The 14,549-nt window shown below is 44.7% G+C and overlaps 1 protein-coding gene across 22 annotated transcripts in view; it reads right to left on the reverse strand.

Annotated features, from left to right (window-relative positions):
• Window positions 1–14,549, reverse strand: part of NFASC (neurofascin) — a 313,180-nt gene that overhangs the window by 46,767 nt on the left and 251,864 nt on the right. For 15 of the 22 annotated variants that reach the window (XM_053248157.1, XM_053248160.1, XM_053248158.1 and 12 more), the window contains one exon: window positions 13,668–13,682. The exons of the other annotated variants lie outside the window; for them this stretch is intronic. In XM_053248157.1, coding sequence (XP_053104132.1) covers window positions 13,668–13,682 — 15 coding nt within the window. The remainder of the gene's footprint in view (window positions 1–13,667; window positions 13,683–14,549) is intronic. 22 annotated transcript variants of the gene reach the window in all.

Below are 14,549 nucleotides of genomic sequence, written 5' to 3' on the forward strand. Positions count from 1 at the left end.
GGAATTAAACAGATACATCTTCTCCATCACTACATCCCATGCTAGGGAAAAGCTGCATCTACATAATTTCTGTGTATAATGCATAAAAACATATAAAGCATCCTGACCAAGACCAGACCAAGCAGCCATCTAGTCCAGCATCCTGCTCCCCACAGTTCAGTCAGATGATTCCCATCAGCCTACAACCAGGGCATGGATGCACAGATCTCAAAATGTTAAATATGCCTGGATTTCTCACTTCTCGCATTTTAAAGACTACAGGAGAATTTGTACAGCAAAATTAAACAGCTTTGCCTACTGCTGACTAAATGTAACTACTACACTGTGCATTTCAATGTACTTCAGATTTCTTAGTTTACTATAAGAGCTTTGAAGAATGCCAGAAAGATTGCTGGGTGTCATGTGAATGAGGTACATAGGAACATAGAAGCTGCCTTATACCAAGTCATACCCTTTGTCCATCTAACTTAGTATTGTCTAGACAGACTGGCAGCGGCTTCTCCAAGGTTGCAGGCAGGAGTCTCTCTCAGCCCTATCTTGGATATGCCAGGGAGGGAACTTGGAACTTTCTGCATGCAAACATGCAGGTGGTCTTCCCAGAGCATCCCTGTCCCCTAAGGGGAATATCGTACAGTGCTCACGTGTATTCTACCATTCAAATGCAAACCAGGGTGGACCTTGCTTAGCAAAGGGAACAGTTCGTGCTTGCTACCACAAAACAACTTCAGGGTTGCCACATAGGCACTTGTAGAACAGAATAAAAACAAAAGGACCTCAAAAGATGTTATCACAAGACACTTGGGGTTAGTTCATACATGGGCTGGGTGTGTGGTATGGCCTGAAGAACCTTCAAAGTGAATTAGGGAACATTTTGTCCTAGATGTTTAGAAATGCTTACCATAGGGACCACTGTCTTTATATCAGAAACCACGTTCCTAGTGGCATAGTTATAGATAGCCATGATTCCTGTAGAAAACATTTCTAAACATCTCAAAGAGGGTGGGAATCACCTTGAAATTAGAGGCTGTGGCCTGTAAAACTGTAATAAAGTGTGCCGTCGAGTGGGTGTTGACTCCTGGTGACCACAGAGCCCTGTGGTTGTCTTTGGTAGAATACAGGAGGGGTTTACCATTGCCATTTCCCATGCAGTATGAAATGATGCCTTTCACATAGACCTGTAAAACTGTCTGGAGATAAGTAGCTGTCTGGAGGGAAAGTAATGAGGACTTCTATAAGGGGGGCATACTTTTTTTTTTGGTAAAGGAACCAAGACTTAAACAGACGAAGCACCTCACTGTAAGACAGGAAATGGACAAGGAGGAGGAGGAAGTCTGTGGATGTTTGGTTCAGAGTTGCCCTGCCCTCAGAGCACTTATTGAGCCGGGTCTCACGATCAGTGAAACCTGGTTTGCGAAGTTGAGCGGGGAAAGCGGGCTAAGCCTGCTCTCCCCGCACATGAGCAAGCTGGAGCCCTGGGTGGCCAGATCGGCCACCCACACGATTGCTGGCTCCGTGACAGAGCCGACGGGGTCTGGGGAGTCCAGGGGCCGCGCGCCCCTGGAAGCTCCAGTATGCCCTGCGCGAGCACACAGGGCATACTGGAGAGACCCCAGGAGCCGGGAGGCGCCGGGAGCTGTGCATGAGAACCAACGTGCAACCCGCTCAAGTATCCCTCCCCTAAATCTGGGTTTTAGGGGAACCACTACTCACGATCTTGAAAATCGGGTTTGCGGAACGCTCGTTCCACAAACCCGGTTTTAGGGGAGGGATACTTGAGCGGGTTGCCCGGTGGTTCTCACGATTACAGGAAATCGGGCTAGCAGAGGCTAGCCCAATTTTCTGCAGTCGTGAGAATAGCCTCCTTGTCTCTCAAGGCTGAACTGTGAAGAGAGTAGGTGTATAAATGACACTGATTTAATCATGGTGGTTCAACCTCAAACCCTTGTACCATTTCAGTCATTAGAAGGGGCTGATGAAGGGGCTCCTGCATCTTAGGATGTGATTCTGATGCCAGACTGAGCCACTCTTCCCAACTCTATCCAACAGGAGCCACACAAAGTATTTTGTATAAGCAGAAAAAGAACAGTAGATCCGCTAGAACAGTGATTCTCAAACTTGGGTCCTCAGGTGTTATTGGACTTCAACTCCCATAATCCCCAACGAAAGGCCACTGAGGCTGGGGATTATGGGAGTTGAAGTCCAATAACACCTGAGGACCCAAGTTTGAGAATCCCTGCGCTAGAATGATCAACTTGGAACAGCACAATTGCAATTCATAGTAACATGGTATAAAGGTAAAGTGTGCCTTCGAGTCGATCTTGATTCCTGGTGACCACAGAGCCCTGTGGTTTTCTTTGGTAGAATACAGAAGGGGTTTACCATTGACATCTCCCGTGCAATATGAGATGATGCCTTTCAGCATCTTCCTACATCGCTGCTGCTGTACACATAGGTGTACCAGTGGGGATTCGAACCGGCAACCTCTTACTTGATAGTCAAGCATTTCCCCATATAGCAATACTATAATTGCTGGAAATTTACTGTAAAATGGAAACGAACCAAGCCATCCTGCCACAGAGATTAAGGGGCAGAAAAATGCAGACTCTCTTGACCCCATGATTAGAGGGACAAAGAGGCAGATTAACAAACGCTGGAAAATTCCCTGCTGCGGAAATAGGAAGATAAAGAGAAATATAAAAAGGTCCAGATGGAGGAGCATGGAAGCTGAGTACATCACCAGGAGCAGAGGGGTGCCCCACAGGTTTGGGGGGTTTAGGTCTAATCTTCCCAATGGCAATGGTGCATGAAAAGTATGCTCTCATTTGCTTTTGAATAGGATATGTGTGTCAAGAATGTCAGAGGGAAGCTCAGCTGCTAAATACAGAAAGGAGAAGGAGGGGAATGTTTCCTCATTTGAAATCCAACCCTTTAATGAGACTGCACTGCAGGCTTAAAGATAAAGGAATCCTTTGATTTGGGAGCAGAGCCTTGTGACAAAGACATACTGTGAAGGGTGATGGACAATGAGCAGCCACTTAAGTAAGTTGTAAAGGCAAGCTGTGTGTGGCACTGGAAGCAGCAGCAACAGCACCTGAGCCATAAACCTCATTGTGTCACAAGGATTTGAGGATTCTGATCTCTTAGAAACTCTATCCTAACACACTTGGGTGATATAACTTATTTTACTCTCACTGGAGATAGTGAAGTTGGAAACAGTAGAATGGAAGATCTGATTTTTTGTTTGTTTGCCTAACCCAATCTGCAGACATAACACCACATACAATGCTAAAGACATTTGGCCATACAAGAGTCCATGTGACAGGCATGGCCAAGGACACCAGCTGCATTTTAAGGCCAATATTTCCAAGGTGCTGTTTATTTGCCTTCAAATGTGGGGCTGCTTTTCAAGGAGGTGTCAGCTGAAGCCACTGGTTTACCTCTTTCTATAAAACCAAGTTTCCACGCACATGCACACGCACACGCACACACACAATGTTTAAAGCTACATTTGAAAGAAATGTAATTGCAAGACATAGCTGTGCTTCTGGAAAACCGGAAGCTTGAATATCTGCCTAAATGATTTCCTAAAGAATTGTACAAGTCAGAAAAATGAAAAGAGAGCATTATCCCTCCTTCATGTAATCACTGCTCTGCACAGCCTACCCTGCAGCAAGAACTATAGCTGAGTGGCAATACCTATAAAATGAGGCTGAAAGAAGCGCTTTCTAAAATAAACATTTTGCATACACATAGGAAATGTGGTACGGAGGAAATGTATAGATATTGAGCCACTACCATGTTTGCCCAGAAATCCAAAATGGCCACCAGTTCCAATATGGCTGCCTCTGCAATTATTGCTCAGAAGTTTCCCCCCAGCTACACAGCCATATGCAATAAAGATGTGTTGGTTGACTCTTAAAAGTCGTTTTGTAATTAAAATTCCTTCCGAATGAATCCCACAACATTCACACATGTCAATCTGTTCGGAAGCTGTTATTCCAAAGTTATTAATATTATTGGGATGCTAACATTCTTTGCTGGGATGGTACATGTCCTAAGGAGCACCTCCTCCCATGTAAACCGGTCTGTGCATTCAGGTCAACACTGGAGCCTTTCCTCCGCATTGCACCAGTGTCAGTCCTGTGAATGGACAGACAAGATAGGGCTTTCTCAGTCATGGTACTTGGAATACCTTCCCTTGGAAGGTGTGTTTTTGTCCAGTGATGTAGTTCCAAATTCAGAAGTGCAGGTGCTCTCCATGACAGCACCCATGGCCATGCCCACCCCAACAGCCAGAGAAGCTAAGAGGTACCGGTGCTCTGTCCCTGCACATCCCCCCTCCATAACACCCCTGTTTGACTTCCTGCCTACCCCTGCCCCCCACCGCCCGCCTCGCCCCCAACAAGCCTTTGGGCTTAATTCTGAGTGTTCTGTGAATTTTTTTTTTGGCTGCCAAACTGTTTATCTGGTTTTTGGCTTATGGGTTTAGCTTGTTTTAGTTTTGTTTCTGTTGTTGCTTTTATATTGTCCACTCCCTTGGGTGGGGAGTCTACCAGCCTGGAAGACAGGCAGAAGTATAGTTATACATAAATACCAAATAAATAAATTTGTATTCGTGTCAGAGACTCAGGTACTAGTAAGAGGCAGATTGGCCACCGTACTTGAGAGAGGCTGTTCTCACAATCTATGAAACAAAATGGCCTGGATTGGTGCTATGAGATGGTGCTTAATGGCTACAATATAGGACTTTGGCTAAAAGAGTCTGAGACGCACAACAGATGTGCAGCATTCGAATGGATTACTAGAAGTAAATGAAACCAAGGGACCCTCACTAGCAACTAATCAAAACTAATGATTCTCTCCAGAGTAAGATACTTCACTTACTGTTGCAAACTCTACACATGGATACAAAATGCAGCCTGCTTTCATTAGCTAAGAGCACAAAATTTGGGGGCCGTGCATCAGTATTTGCAGTAATCCTAGTTGGCTACTTTTTAAAAACGAGGCTAGGAGTGATGAATCCCACAACTATGTTCCACTTTAATCATTTTTCTTTTATACAGAAGCTAAAAATACTCAAATGGCACTCTAAAGACAAACTAACAGTGGCATGAGGGATGTAATGTGGTTTCATATTTGTTAATAAGATCTAATCCAGCAGTTTTTCATCCTGGCCTCCTGAACCTCCCCACTCCCCACCACACACACAAATAAATGCCATGTTCTAAGGCCTGTGGTATAATATTCAGGCAGGGAGACTAAAATATTTCCCCCATTGGCTTCAGCATACTTCCATTGTGAATGGCTGATTTGCTGCCATTTGTTTTAAGCAGAGCCTTCTGCTTAGCCTACATATATGGCAGAAGAACATTAAATCAATTCAAACACCTCCATCATATGAAGTCCTTAAAAAGGTGGGTGTACACTTAGAAAAGGCTAGTGCTACCCTGGGCTGTGGAAACACACTACTACACGCACTCATGCTATTATTTAATTATTCAGAGAAGGATTCTAATGGGTTGTTAGATTACAACTGCTTTCCCAGAGAGTGTGTCTAGCGCAAATAGGCTTTGGAAGAGCCGGATTAATATTTTATTAATTCTGATGGCAAGCCAAGTCTATTTCCAAGAGGGTCCCCCCCCCCTCGCCCCCACTTTGGCAACAGGAGGAAACTGAAAGAGAAAGAACCCACTAATTTGCTCCAAATCTAATGACTGCAAAGATGCCCACATAAAGTCAGCCAATCAATAAATGATTGGATAGTGCGAAATTTAGTATACTGCAGATCTGGAGACAGAAATATGGTTCTGGTGATGAAATAATCAACTTATGTTTCTTTCCTTGTCAATTTCTGCTCTTAATACTGAAGCACTTAGATGTATCTGTCATATTTGCATATGGGAAGAAGGGAAATAATGTATTATCTAGAATAATTTCTCTAGAAATTTGTTTCTTCATGACAAAGCAACTTGTTTTAATAGGTAAGCATAATGTGCAGCATAATTTAACAAATCAGTATTCCAAGTTCTTTGGGGTCCAATCCTGCTTAGCACAAGTCAGTGGCTCCCTTTGGGGGAGCCACTTCGGGGGATAACGAGGGTGAGGCCCAGGCTGTCTGGCACCTCAGGATTATTCGCGGGTGTGTAAAAGTGGGTGGGTATTTTAATTTGTCTTCTGTTTTAAATCCTGGGTGAGTTTAGTTTTAATGTGCTGGGTCTGTCTGGAGATGTGGAGACAGGGGGTGTATCCACTGATTATGGGGCAGCTATTCCAGTGGTGGTGGGGAATAGGAGAAATAACATTGACAGGTCAGCAGGCAGTTGCAGGGGAAGGAAAATCAGAAACTTAATTGCTGTTTACCCTTCTGGCTGTCCTGTCAGCTCTTTGACCTTGGAAAGCAGTGCTAATGACCCAAAGAGCCTTACCTTGCTCCTTTGTAATGCCAGGTCAGTCCAGAATGAACCTGAAATCATCCATGATCTGATTCTGGATGAAGAGGCTGACCTGGTATGTATCACAGAGACTTGGTTGGAGATGCTGGTGGCCCAGTCTGGTCCCAGCTTCTCCCTGCAGGGTACTCTGTTGAGGAGCAGGGGAGGGGATGTGGGTGGGAAGGTGGAGTGGCTGTGGTTTATAAGAATAACATCTCCCTTGCCAGGATCCCTGTCGAAGTGTCTGACCATGCTGAATATGTGTACTTAAGTTTGGGGACCATGTATAGACTGGGATTTCTGTTGGTGTACCGATCACACTGCTGCCCAACAGGGTCCCTAACTGAGCTGACTGGCTTGGTCTCAGGCTTGGCATTGTAGTCTCCCAAGCTTGTGGTGGTGGGGGACTTCAATGTTCACTTTGGAACCAATTTGTTTGGAGTAACTCAGGAGTTCATAGCGGCCATGACAACTATGGGCCTAACTCAACTGGTCTCAGGACAGACTCATATTACTGGTCACACACTTGATCTGGTCTTTCACTCTGATCAGGGTGGTGTTCCATGGGTGGGGACTCTGTGATTTCCCCACTGTCATGGACAGACCACCATTTGGTTAAGGTTGGACTCATGACCACATCCCACCTCAGCAGGGGTGAGGGTTCCATTAAGGTGGTCTGCCCGAGAAGGTTATTGGATTCAATAGGATTCTAAGAAGTCTTGGATGGGTTTAATGTTGGCTCCACCGGTAACCCTGTCAACACTCTGGTGGAGAACTGGAACGACCAACTCACTAGGGCAGTGGTGAATTGCTCTAAGTGTCCTCTCCAACCTTCTTCAAAACTGGCCCCTTGCTATAAGGAAGAACTAAGGGGGCTGAAGCAGCAAGGCAGATGACTAGAGCGCAAGTGGAGAAAGATTCGACTTGAATCCGACAGATTATTACATAGAGCGTATCTGAAAATACATGCGGCAAAGATATTATTTTCCACTCGTATCACACCTGCAAGTTTATGTCCAACAGAGTTGTTCAGGGTTGTGAAGGGGCTAGTGTGTGCCCCTTCCCCTTGAATCAGTACTTGGAACCAACTATTACTCGCTGTGATGTTTTAAATGAGCTTTTTGTGGACAAAATCTCTCGCATTCAGGCCAACTTAGATTCATACTCCACAACTGTTACAGAGTCTGATGCCAAGATGTCCAGCAGCTCCTCTGATGTGATGATCCTGGATCAGTTTCAGTTCGTGACTCCCGAGGATGTGGACAAGTTGCTTGGAATGGTGTGGCCTACCACCTGCCCTCTTGATCCTTGTCCGACATGGCTTATACTATCTGGCAGGGAGATGGTTATAGTGGGCCTGGTAGAGATTATAAATGCTTCTCTGAGGGAGTGCAGGATGGTGCAGGGTGTTATCAATATGATGATGACACTCAAATCAACATCAACAGAAGAAGGAATAACCTCTCTAAATGCCTTCCTGGAGGTGGTGATGGACTGGATGAGGGAAAATAAACAGACTGAATCCAGATAAAACAGAGATACTTATTGTGCAGAGGTTGGAACTTGGGAGACTATTTTGATCTGTTGGTTATGGATGGGGTCATGCTCCCCCAGAAGGAACAGGTACTGGTGGTCCTTCTGGATCTGAACCTCTCCCTGGTGTCCCAGGTTGAGACGGTGGCCAAAGGTGCTACTTATCAGCTTTGGCTGATAAGTCAGCTGCATCCATTTCTTGAGATGAACAATCTCAGAATGGTGGTACATATGCTGGTAACCTCCAGGCTGGACTACTACCATACGCTCTATGTGAGGCTGCCTTTGCACGTAGTCTGGAAACTGCAGTTGGTACAGAATGTGGCAGCCAGGTTGGTCTCTGGGTCATCTGGGAGAGACCATGTTACTCCTGTGTTGAAAGAGCTAGACAGGCTGCCGATAAGTTTCCCGGCAAAATACAAGGTGCTGGTTATAACCCATAGAGCCCCAAACAGCATAGGCCCTGGGTATTTAAGAGAACGTCTTCTTCACCATGAGCCTCATTGCCCATTAAGATCGTCTGGAGAGGTTCATCTGCAGTTGCCAGCAGCTTCTCTGGTGGCTACTTGGCGATAGGCCTTCTCTGTTGCTGCCCCTGGGCTTTGGAATGCACTCCCTGTTGAAATAAGAGCCTCCCCATCTCTGGCAATATTTTAAAAGGCACTGAAGAAATTTATTCACCCAGGCTTTTAATTAGATTTATAGTTTTAATGCTTTTAGTGTTGGGTTTTAAATGACTTTAATGTTAATGGTTATAATGTTTAAATGACTTTAATTGTTTAATTGATTTTAATGTTTACATGGTTTTAATTGTAAACCACCCAGAAATGCAGAATAGATATATGTAAAATAAATAAATAAAAATAATGCTTCTAGGGCGCACAATAAATAAATTCTAAACATTTGTTGGAGAGTGCTGCTAGTTCCAACCCTTCTACGATTTTAGGATAAGTTCTTTTAGAACAGAATTTGCTCCTCTCTGGAGGAAGAGTCAAGGCTTTCCTCTGTTATTCAGTGGTTCTACAGTGCAACAAAAAGAGTGACAGAACTTTACCCTTAGCTGGTGTGACAATCATCCCTTACAGGAGAATACTAACAGGCCATTTTTCTCAGAGCATACTGATGAATTCTGAAGTTGGGTTTGGATAACTTCATGGAGGAGAGGTCTATTGACGGCTACTAGTCAGAGGGCTGTAGGCTACCTCCAGCCTCGGGGGCGGGGTGCCTCTGGGTACCAGTTGCGGGGGAGTAACAGCAGGAGAGAGGGCATGCTCGCAACTCTTGCCTGTGGCTTCCAGCAGCATCTGGTGGGCCACTGTGCGAAACGGGATGCTGGACTAGGTGGGCCTTGGGCCTGATCCAGCTGTTCTTATGAAGTTGATGATGTTGAATGATAAATCTTAACCTCGGCCAGCAATCATCTGGGCAATTGCCACTGGCTGAAATAGCTTCCCCCGGGCCTACCGCTATTTCTGGCAGTGAGCTGGGGTGGGGGGAAGGAGTGGCTATTCTAATGAGAGCAGCTGCCGCATTCATAGCATGGGGCACCCTTGGATGCGGGAGGGGGACATCCTCCCACTCCCAGCTTCTGCTGTTGTCACGCCACCGCTTGTGTGGGTGCACGGAGGGTGGAATGGAGGGTGGCCAGTGCTCATCTGCCAGGGTAGGTGTATTCCTGCTTTCCCCAGAGCTCTTCACAGGGGCTACCGGAGATCATATGAAAGACCTCATTGTCTATTTTATGTATGTATTTATTTGATTTCTATACTGCCCTTCCAAAAATGGCTGAGGGCGGTTTACATAGAGAAATAATAAATAAACGAGATGGATCCCTGTCCCCAAACATCTCACAATCTAAAAAGAAACATAAGATAGACACCAGCAACAGTCACTGGAGGTACTGTGCTGGGGGTGGATAGGGCCAGTCTACTCATGCATTTACCCTTTAGGAGTTGCAGTACAAAGACGCATATTGGATGATAATTTAAACATATGCAGCATTAGAATGACATTCTTTTGGGCCAGATATGTTGCATTTAGGCAAGATACTGACTGACGTTCTGACTAACACAATACATGTGCAGCAAAGGAAGCACATGTGTGGTGGCTGTATTCCAAACTAAAGCAGCACAGGTGTCAGGGGGAATTTTCATTTGTTAACATTAATTATATTCTGAATCCCTCTGTGTGATCTAAATCAAATGCACATTTTTGCAGTGTTTACAAGATCCCCATGGATGCATCTAAATAAGACAAACTTATCTGTATGAGTCTTTAAAAAGTAAACAGTACACAATTCTATTTGTATATCTCTTTTGAAATAAAAAAGCTTGATTATTCTTTTTCCACAGATGGATGCATCTGACTTTATGAAACAATACCAAAAATTTTAAAAAAAACCCCACACTGGAACCACCATGACTGAAATAAGCAAGCTAAGAAAACACAATGTGATTGTCCAAGTTACAGGGCAGGCACCCGTGGCTCTCCAGCTGTTGTTGAACTACAACTCCTATCATCCCCAACCATGATTTTTTGTGCTTGGGAATGATGGGAGTTGTCGTTCAACAACAGCTGGAGAGCCAAGGGTGCCTACCCCGGTATCCAGGAACAAAAAGAAAACAAAACAGAAAAACTGGCCAGGGGGAAGACAGAACCTGGTCACAGAGGATTGTTAATTCTACATGTACACAAATTTAGCCAGAATAGTATTCAGATTTTCTTGGTGTTGTGCAACTAGGAGTTTAGCTACAATTGGTGGCTCACAAATACAGCAGTCAGGTCACCAATGACAATGAGAAATTCAACTGTGGTGACCAGCAGGCAGAGTCTTCAGTATAATTTGCCACAGGAGTACATGTTTTTAAAAAGTCACAAACAAAGGGAAGCATACGCTGTCCTTTTCAAAATGGCACCAGGCTGCATCTTGCTGGGCCACAGCATCAGTGTCATGAGTTGGAAGGGAAGAGTTGTCACAAACACACACACACCCTGGCTACCCCTTCTCCTCATCAAATGCCCCTTGCCAAGAAGCAGGAACAAAGAGAGGCACACTTTTTTTTGCCTCTGTAGAACAGAAAGCTGATCCTTGTTGGCTATCAGAAATAATGGTTGGCTATCAAACCCAAAGACCATCCCATCAATGGAGACAAGCTAGACAACCACCTGATGTACCAAAATCCCAGGGATACGTGCCTCAGCTATGTAAATGTCTTGGAAAAACAGAGGCCCATACTTTTGAAGGAATCAGAGAGAGGCAGCTTAGCAGCTAACTGGCTAGATCAGTGCTTCTCAACTGTTGGTCCACGGACCAATGCCAGTCTGAGAGGCGTTGGGTACCAGTCTGTGAGGCACCACTAATAAAACTCACACACACCAAAATAATGTTGGGCCGGCAAGGGCTGCCCCACCAGAAGCTCTCCAGAGCTCATTTCCAGGCAGCCCTCACTGCTGGAGAACGTTCATTTTGGACTCTGTGAATCCTGGGCCCCAACCCCTTTGCACATGACATCACATGCAGAGGGGCAAGGCCCGGGATCCACAGAGCCCAGGCAAGCTCTCTGGAGCTCACTTCTAGGCAGGCAGCCCTCGCTGCTGGATAATGTTCATTTTGCTTCCTCGAAATGTACATTATCCAGCAGTGAAGGCCGCCTGCCTAGAAATGAGCTCCAGAAAGCTCCCGGTGGTGGCGGCGGCTCCTGCTGACCCAAAATTGTTTTTGGGGGGGGGGGTCTGAGGGTGGGGTTGGGGGCAAGGGGGGTGACCCCTTTACTAACTACTGGTCCGGGAACCTGTGCATGAATAAATGTACTGGTCCATGACTCCAAAAATGTTGAGAAACACTGGGCTAGATCATACCCCCTGCATTTCAGGAGCCTTCTGATCATCATTAGTTGTTCAGGGTTAAAGTCACTGGGGATGATACCCTCAGTAACTTATGTGTAAAGTGTAGACACTTCAGAGAGAAGAGTAAAGAAGTCAGGCACTAAACACAAAAATAAGAAAACAGTTTTCCAGTCAATTATTGGTCATTAAATGTGCTACTGTTATTCTGCTCAACATACATTAAGACATAGGGTGATGGACGAACATTTTAATTCACCTAAGGCCACAAAATATCTTTGACAAGCCCTTTCAAATCCTGTAAGCCTAATTTGTATGGTATCATACACCAGCAATCATGTATTTTGATTCTTTAAGTAGATTGAAAAGGGATCTATCTGTTACCCTTTATATGTTAGGGCTAAACATACAGTAAAAGGTGGGGGAGGGAGGAGCTTTACATGGGGAAATTAGGTTTGCAAAGTAATATCAATTAAACAAATAGTTGCAACAAAATGAGACAAGCAAACATATTTATAAGAAGGAGAACCACCAAATGCAACAGGGATCCTAATTGTTCAAGCTCAATGAAAAATGATTCTTCTAGATGAACCATTTCACATGGAGTAGTTCTCTCTCCCTTTCTGTGAAAACAGAACCTGTAAGTTCAAGAGGAGGGGATTCAATTTCTTCTTTAGAATCTAGAGCACCAAGGCCTTTAATATGCATTTTCTTTCTCCATTTCTCTGGGTTTTGTCTCCTACCAATGCCTCTCCCTTCTTGCCTTATAAAGAGCAAACCTAGGGCACTGGGGACACAGTGCATGAGGACATGTGCCTTCATTCAGTCTCCAGTATTCCCTCCAGTGGTGAAGAGAGAGCTCCTTTAATCTGATCAGCACATAGTCTCCTGCATGTGCCAACAAAGAGATTCTGTAGTACACTTTGGATGGTCTAGCAGAAATACCCTAAATTTGAGGAAAGTAGAATTGTATTGCATCTGAAAACCAACTCTCAATCCTGCAGCCAATGCACTTAGACAAAGAATCCCATTCTTCAGAGCAAGGTGAAACACCTCCTCCCCAGATGTCATGACAATGTCTCAAGAGGAAAATGCCACCACAAGGAAACATGTGGGCCTTTTCATGACACATCTGGAAACCGAGGCTCTTCCAGAATGGCATGTTTTCAGAAACAGGACACAATGGGCAAAGTTTTATAGTGGCAGAAATGATGTTCTTGAAGGAGCAAATCTCATGTTTTAGGTCACAGAGAAATCAGTTTGGTGAGAATCTTTTCTTAAAAGTAAAAAAAAATCCCCTCACTTGTGCACAATGATATAGAGCAGAGACAGACAATCTAATGACTGTGTGCTATATCTGACACCTCAAGATTTCCCCCTGGAAAAGATCTCCCCCTTCCCATGATGCAACAACTGTCCTATCGCTGATTTGCCAGAAGGTAGCACGTGTGGTTGCAGAAGGTGGAGAAAACAGCACAGACAAGAGGCCTTCTGTTACATTCCACAGTGTACTGGGCTGAGTTTTTCATTCACCAGCCAGCCTGCTGTTTTCTCCCCATTGTTCCTAAACAGATCCAACTTTTCTGTATCTCAGTGTTTTCAGAAACAGCAACAGCAAAAAATCAGCAGAAGCCTGTCATGCACACATGCACAGCAGCAGCTCAAACATTATGTTCAACCCTTTGAATGGACCTGTTCAGGAGGAGGAGTGATATCCACCATGTCCCTCTAAAAGTTTCATTTTTTTCCCATTGAAAGGGTTAACATGGTGCATGCTTAGAGAATGCCAGCATCCCCAAGAGACAAGCCTAAGAGTTCACATTGCCCCATGCCTGTAAACTCTGCCAGGTGGTACAGTACCTGAGGTTGGACGTACTTCAGAGAGTGCAGCGCCAAGTACAGGGAAGGGGAACATGAGGAGGGCACAGGAGAGAAGGGAAAGAGAGAACAGAGTAAACCACAGCACAAACATGACACATAAATATGGCAGGCTGAGGCTGTAACAAAGAAAAGATGCATTAGCACTAATACCCCACACCCACCCCAGTCAATCTCCCTTCAAACCAGTGCAAGAAAGCATGGCAGATTATTTTCCTTTAGGTTTATTTTCCACAGAATAAAGTTCTGCACTTTGTGGCTTCTAGTTCAGCAAAAGGCATATTTTATATCCTGGTGGCTTCCGTATGAATCTTCCGGATGTCAGGACAAATTTTGCCCTAGTTCAACTTTGTTGCAAGCTGATTATCGATTCCCACACACTAATGACAGATGAAACAATATGCACTGCATATTATCATGAGAAAATGATATTTTATTCAAACCCCCTGGCTCAAATGAGGCCTGTGAGAAATGGAAGCTGTGGCTTGGATAGGTTTATTTCCATTTATAAAAGCTTCTCCTACATCTGCGAGAGAAATGAAAATGGGCAAGGCTTGTTTCAGGCAACATTTTTTCATGCAATTCCTAATGCTTAGCTGAGTATATTCTTCATCTTCTAATGGACCTAAATGCTCTGCCTATAGAGACTGCTCACCATTCATTAATAATCGGAGTGATATACACCTCCGCTTTTATTTGAAGAGCCTGCAAAACCTCACTCATTGGAGCCCACTGGGGGCCTATTTCCTTGGCCCTCTCATGGCAGAGCAATTGTGGATTTGATAAAATCCTTGCTAACTCCAGCAGTGTTGCCACACATGAAAGCAGTCATGTATATACAGGGGCCATGCACAGAAATGCACA

This window comes from Hemicordylus capensis, chromosome 4 (assembly GCF_027244095.1).
Source record: "Hemicordylus capensis ecotype Gifberg chromosome 4, rHemCap1.1.pri, whole genome shotgun sequence".
Lineage (NCBI taxonomy): Eukaryota > Metazoa > Chordata > Lepidosauria > Squamata > Cordylidae > Hemicordylus > Hemicordylus capensis.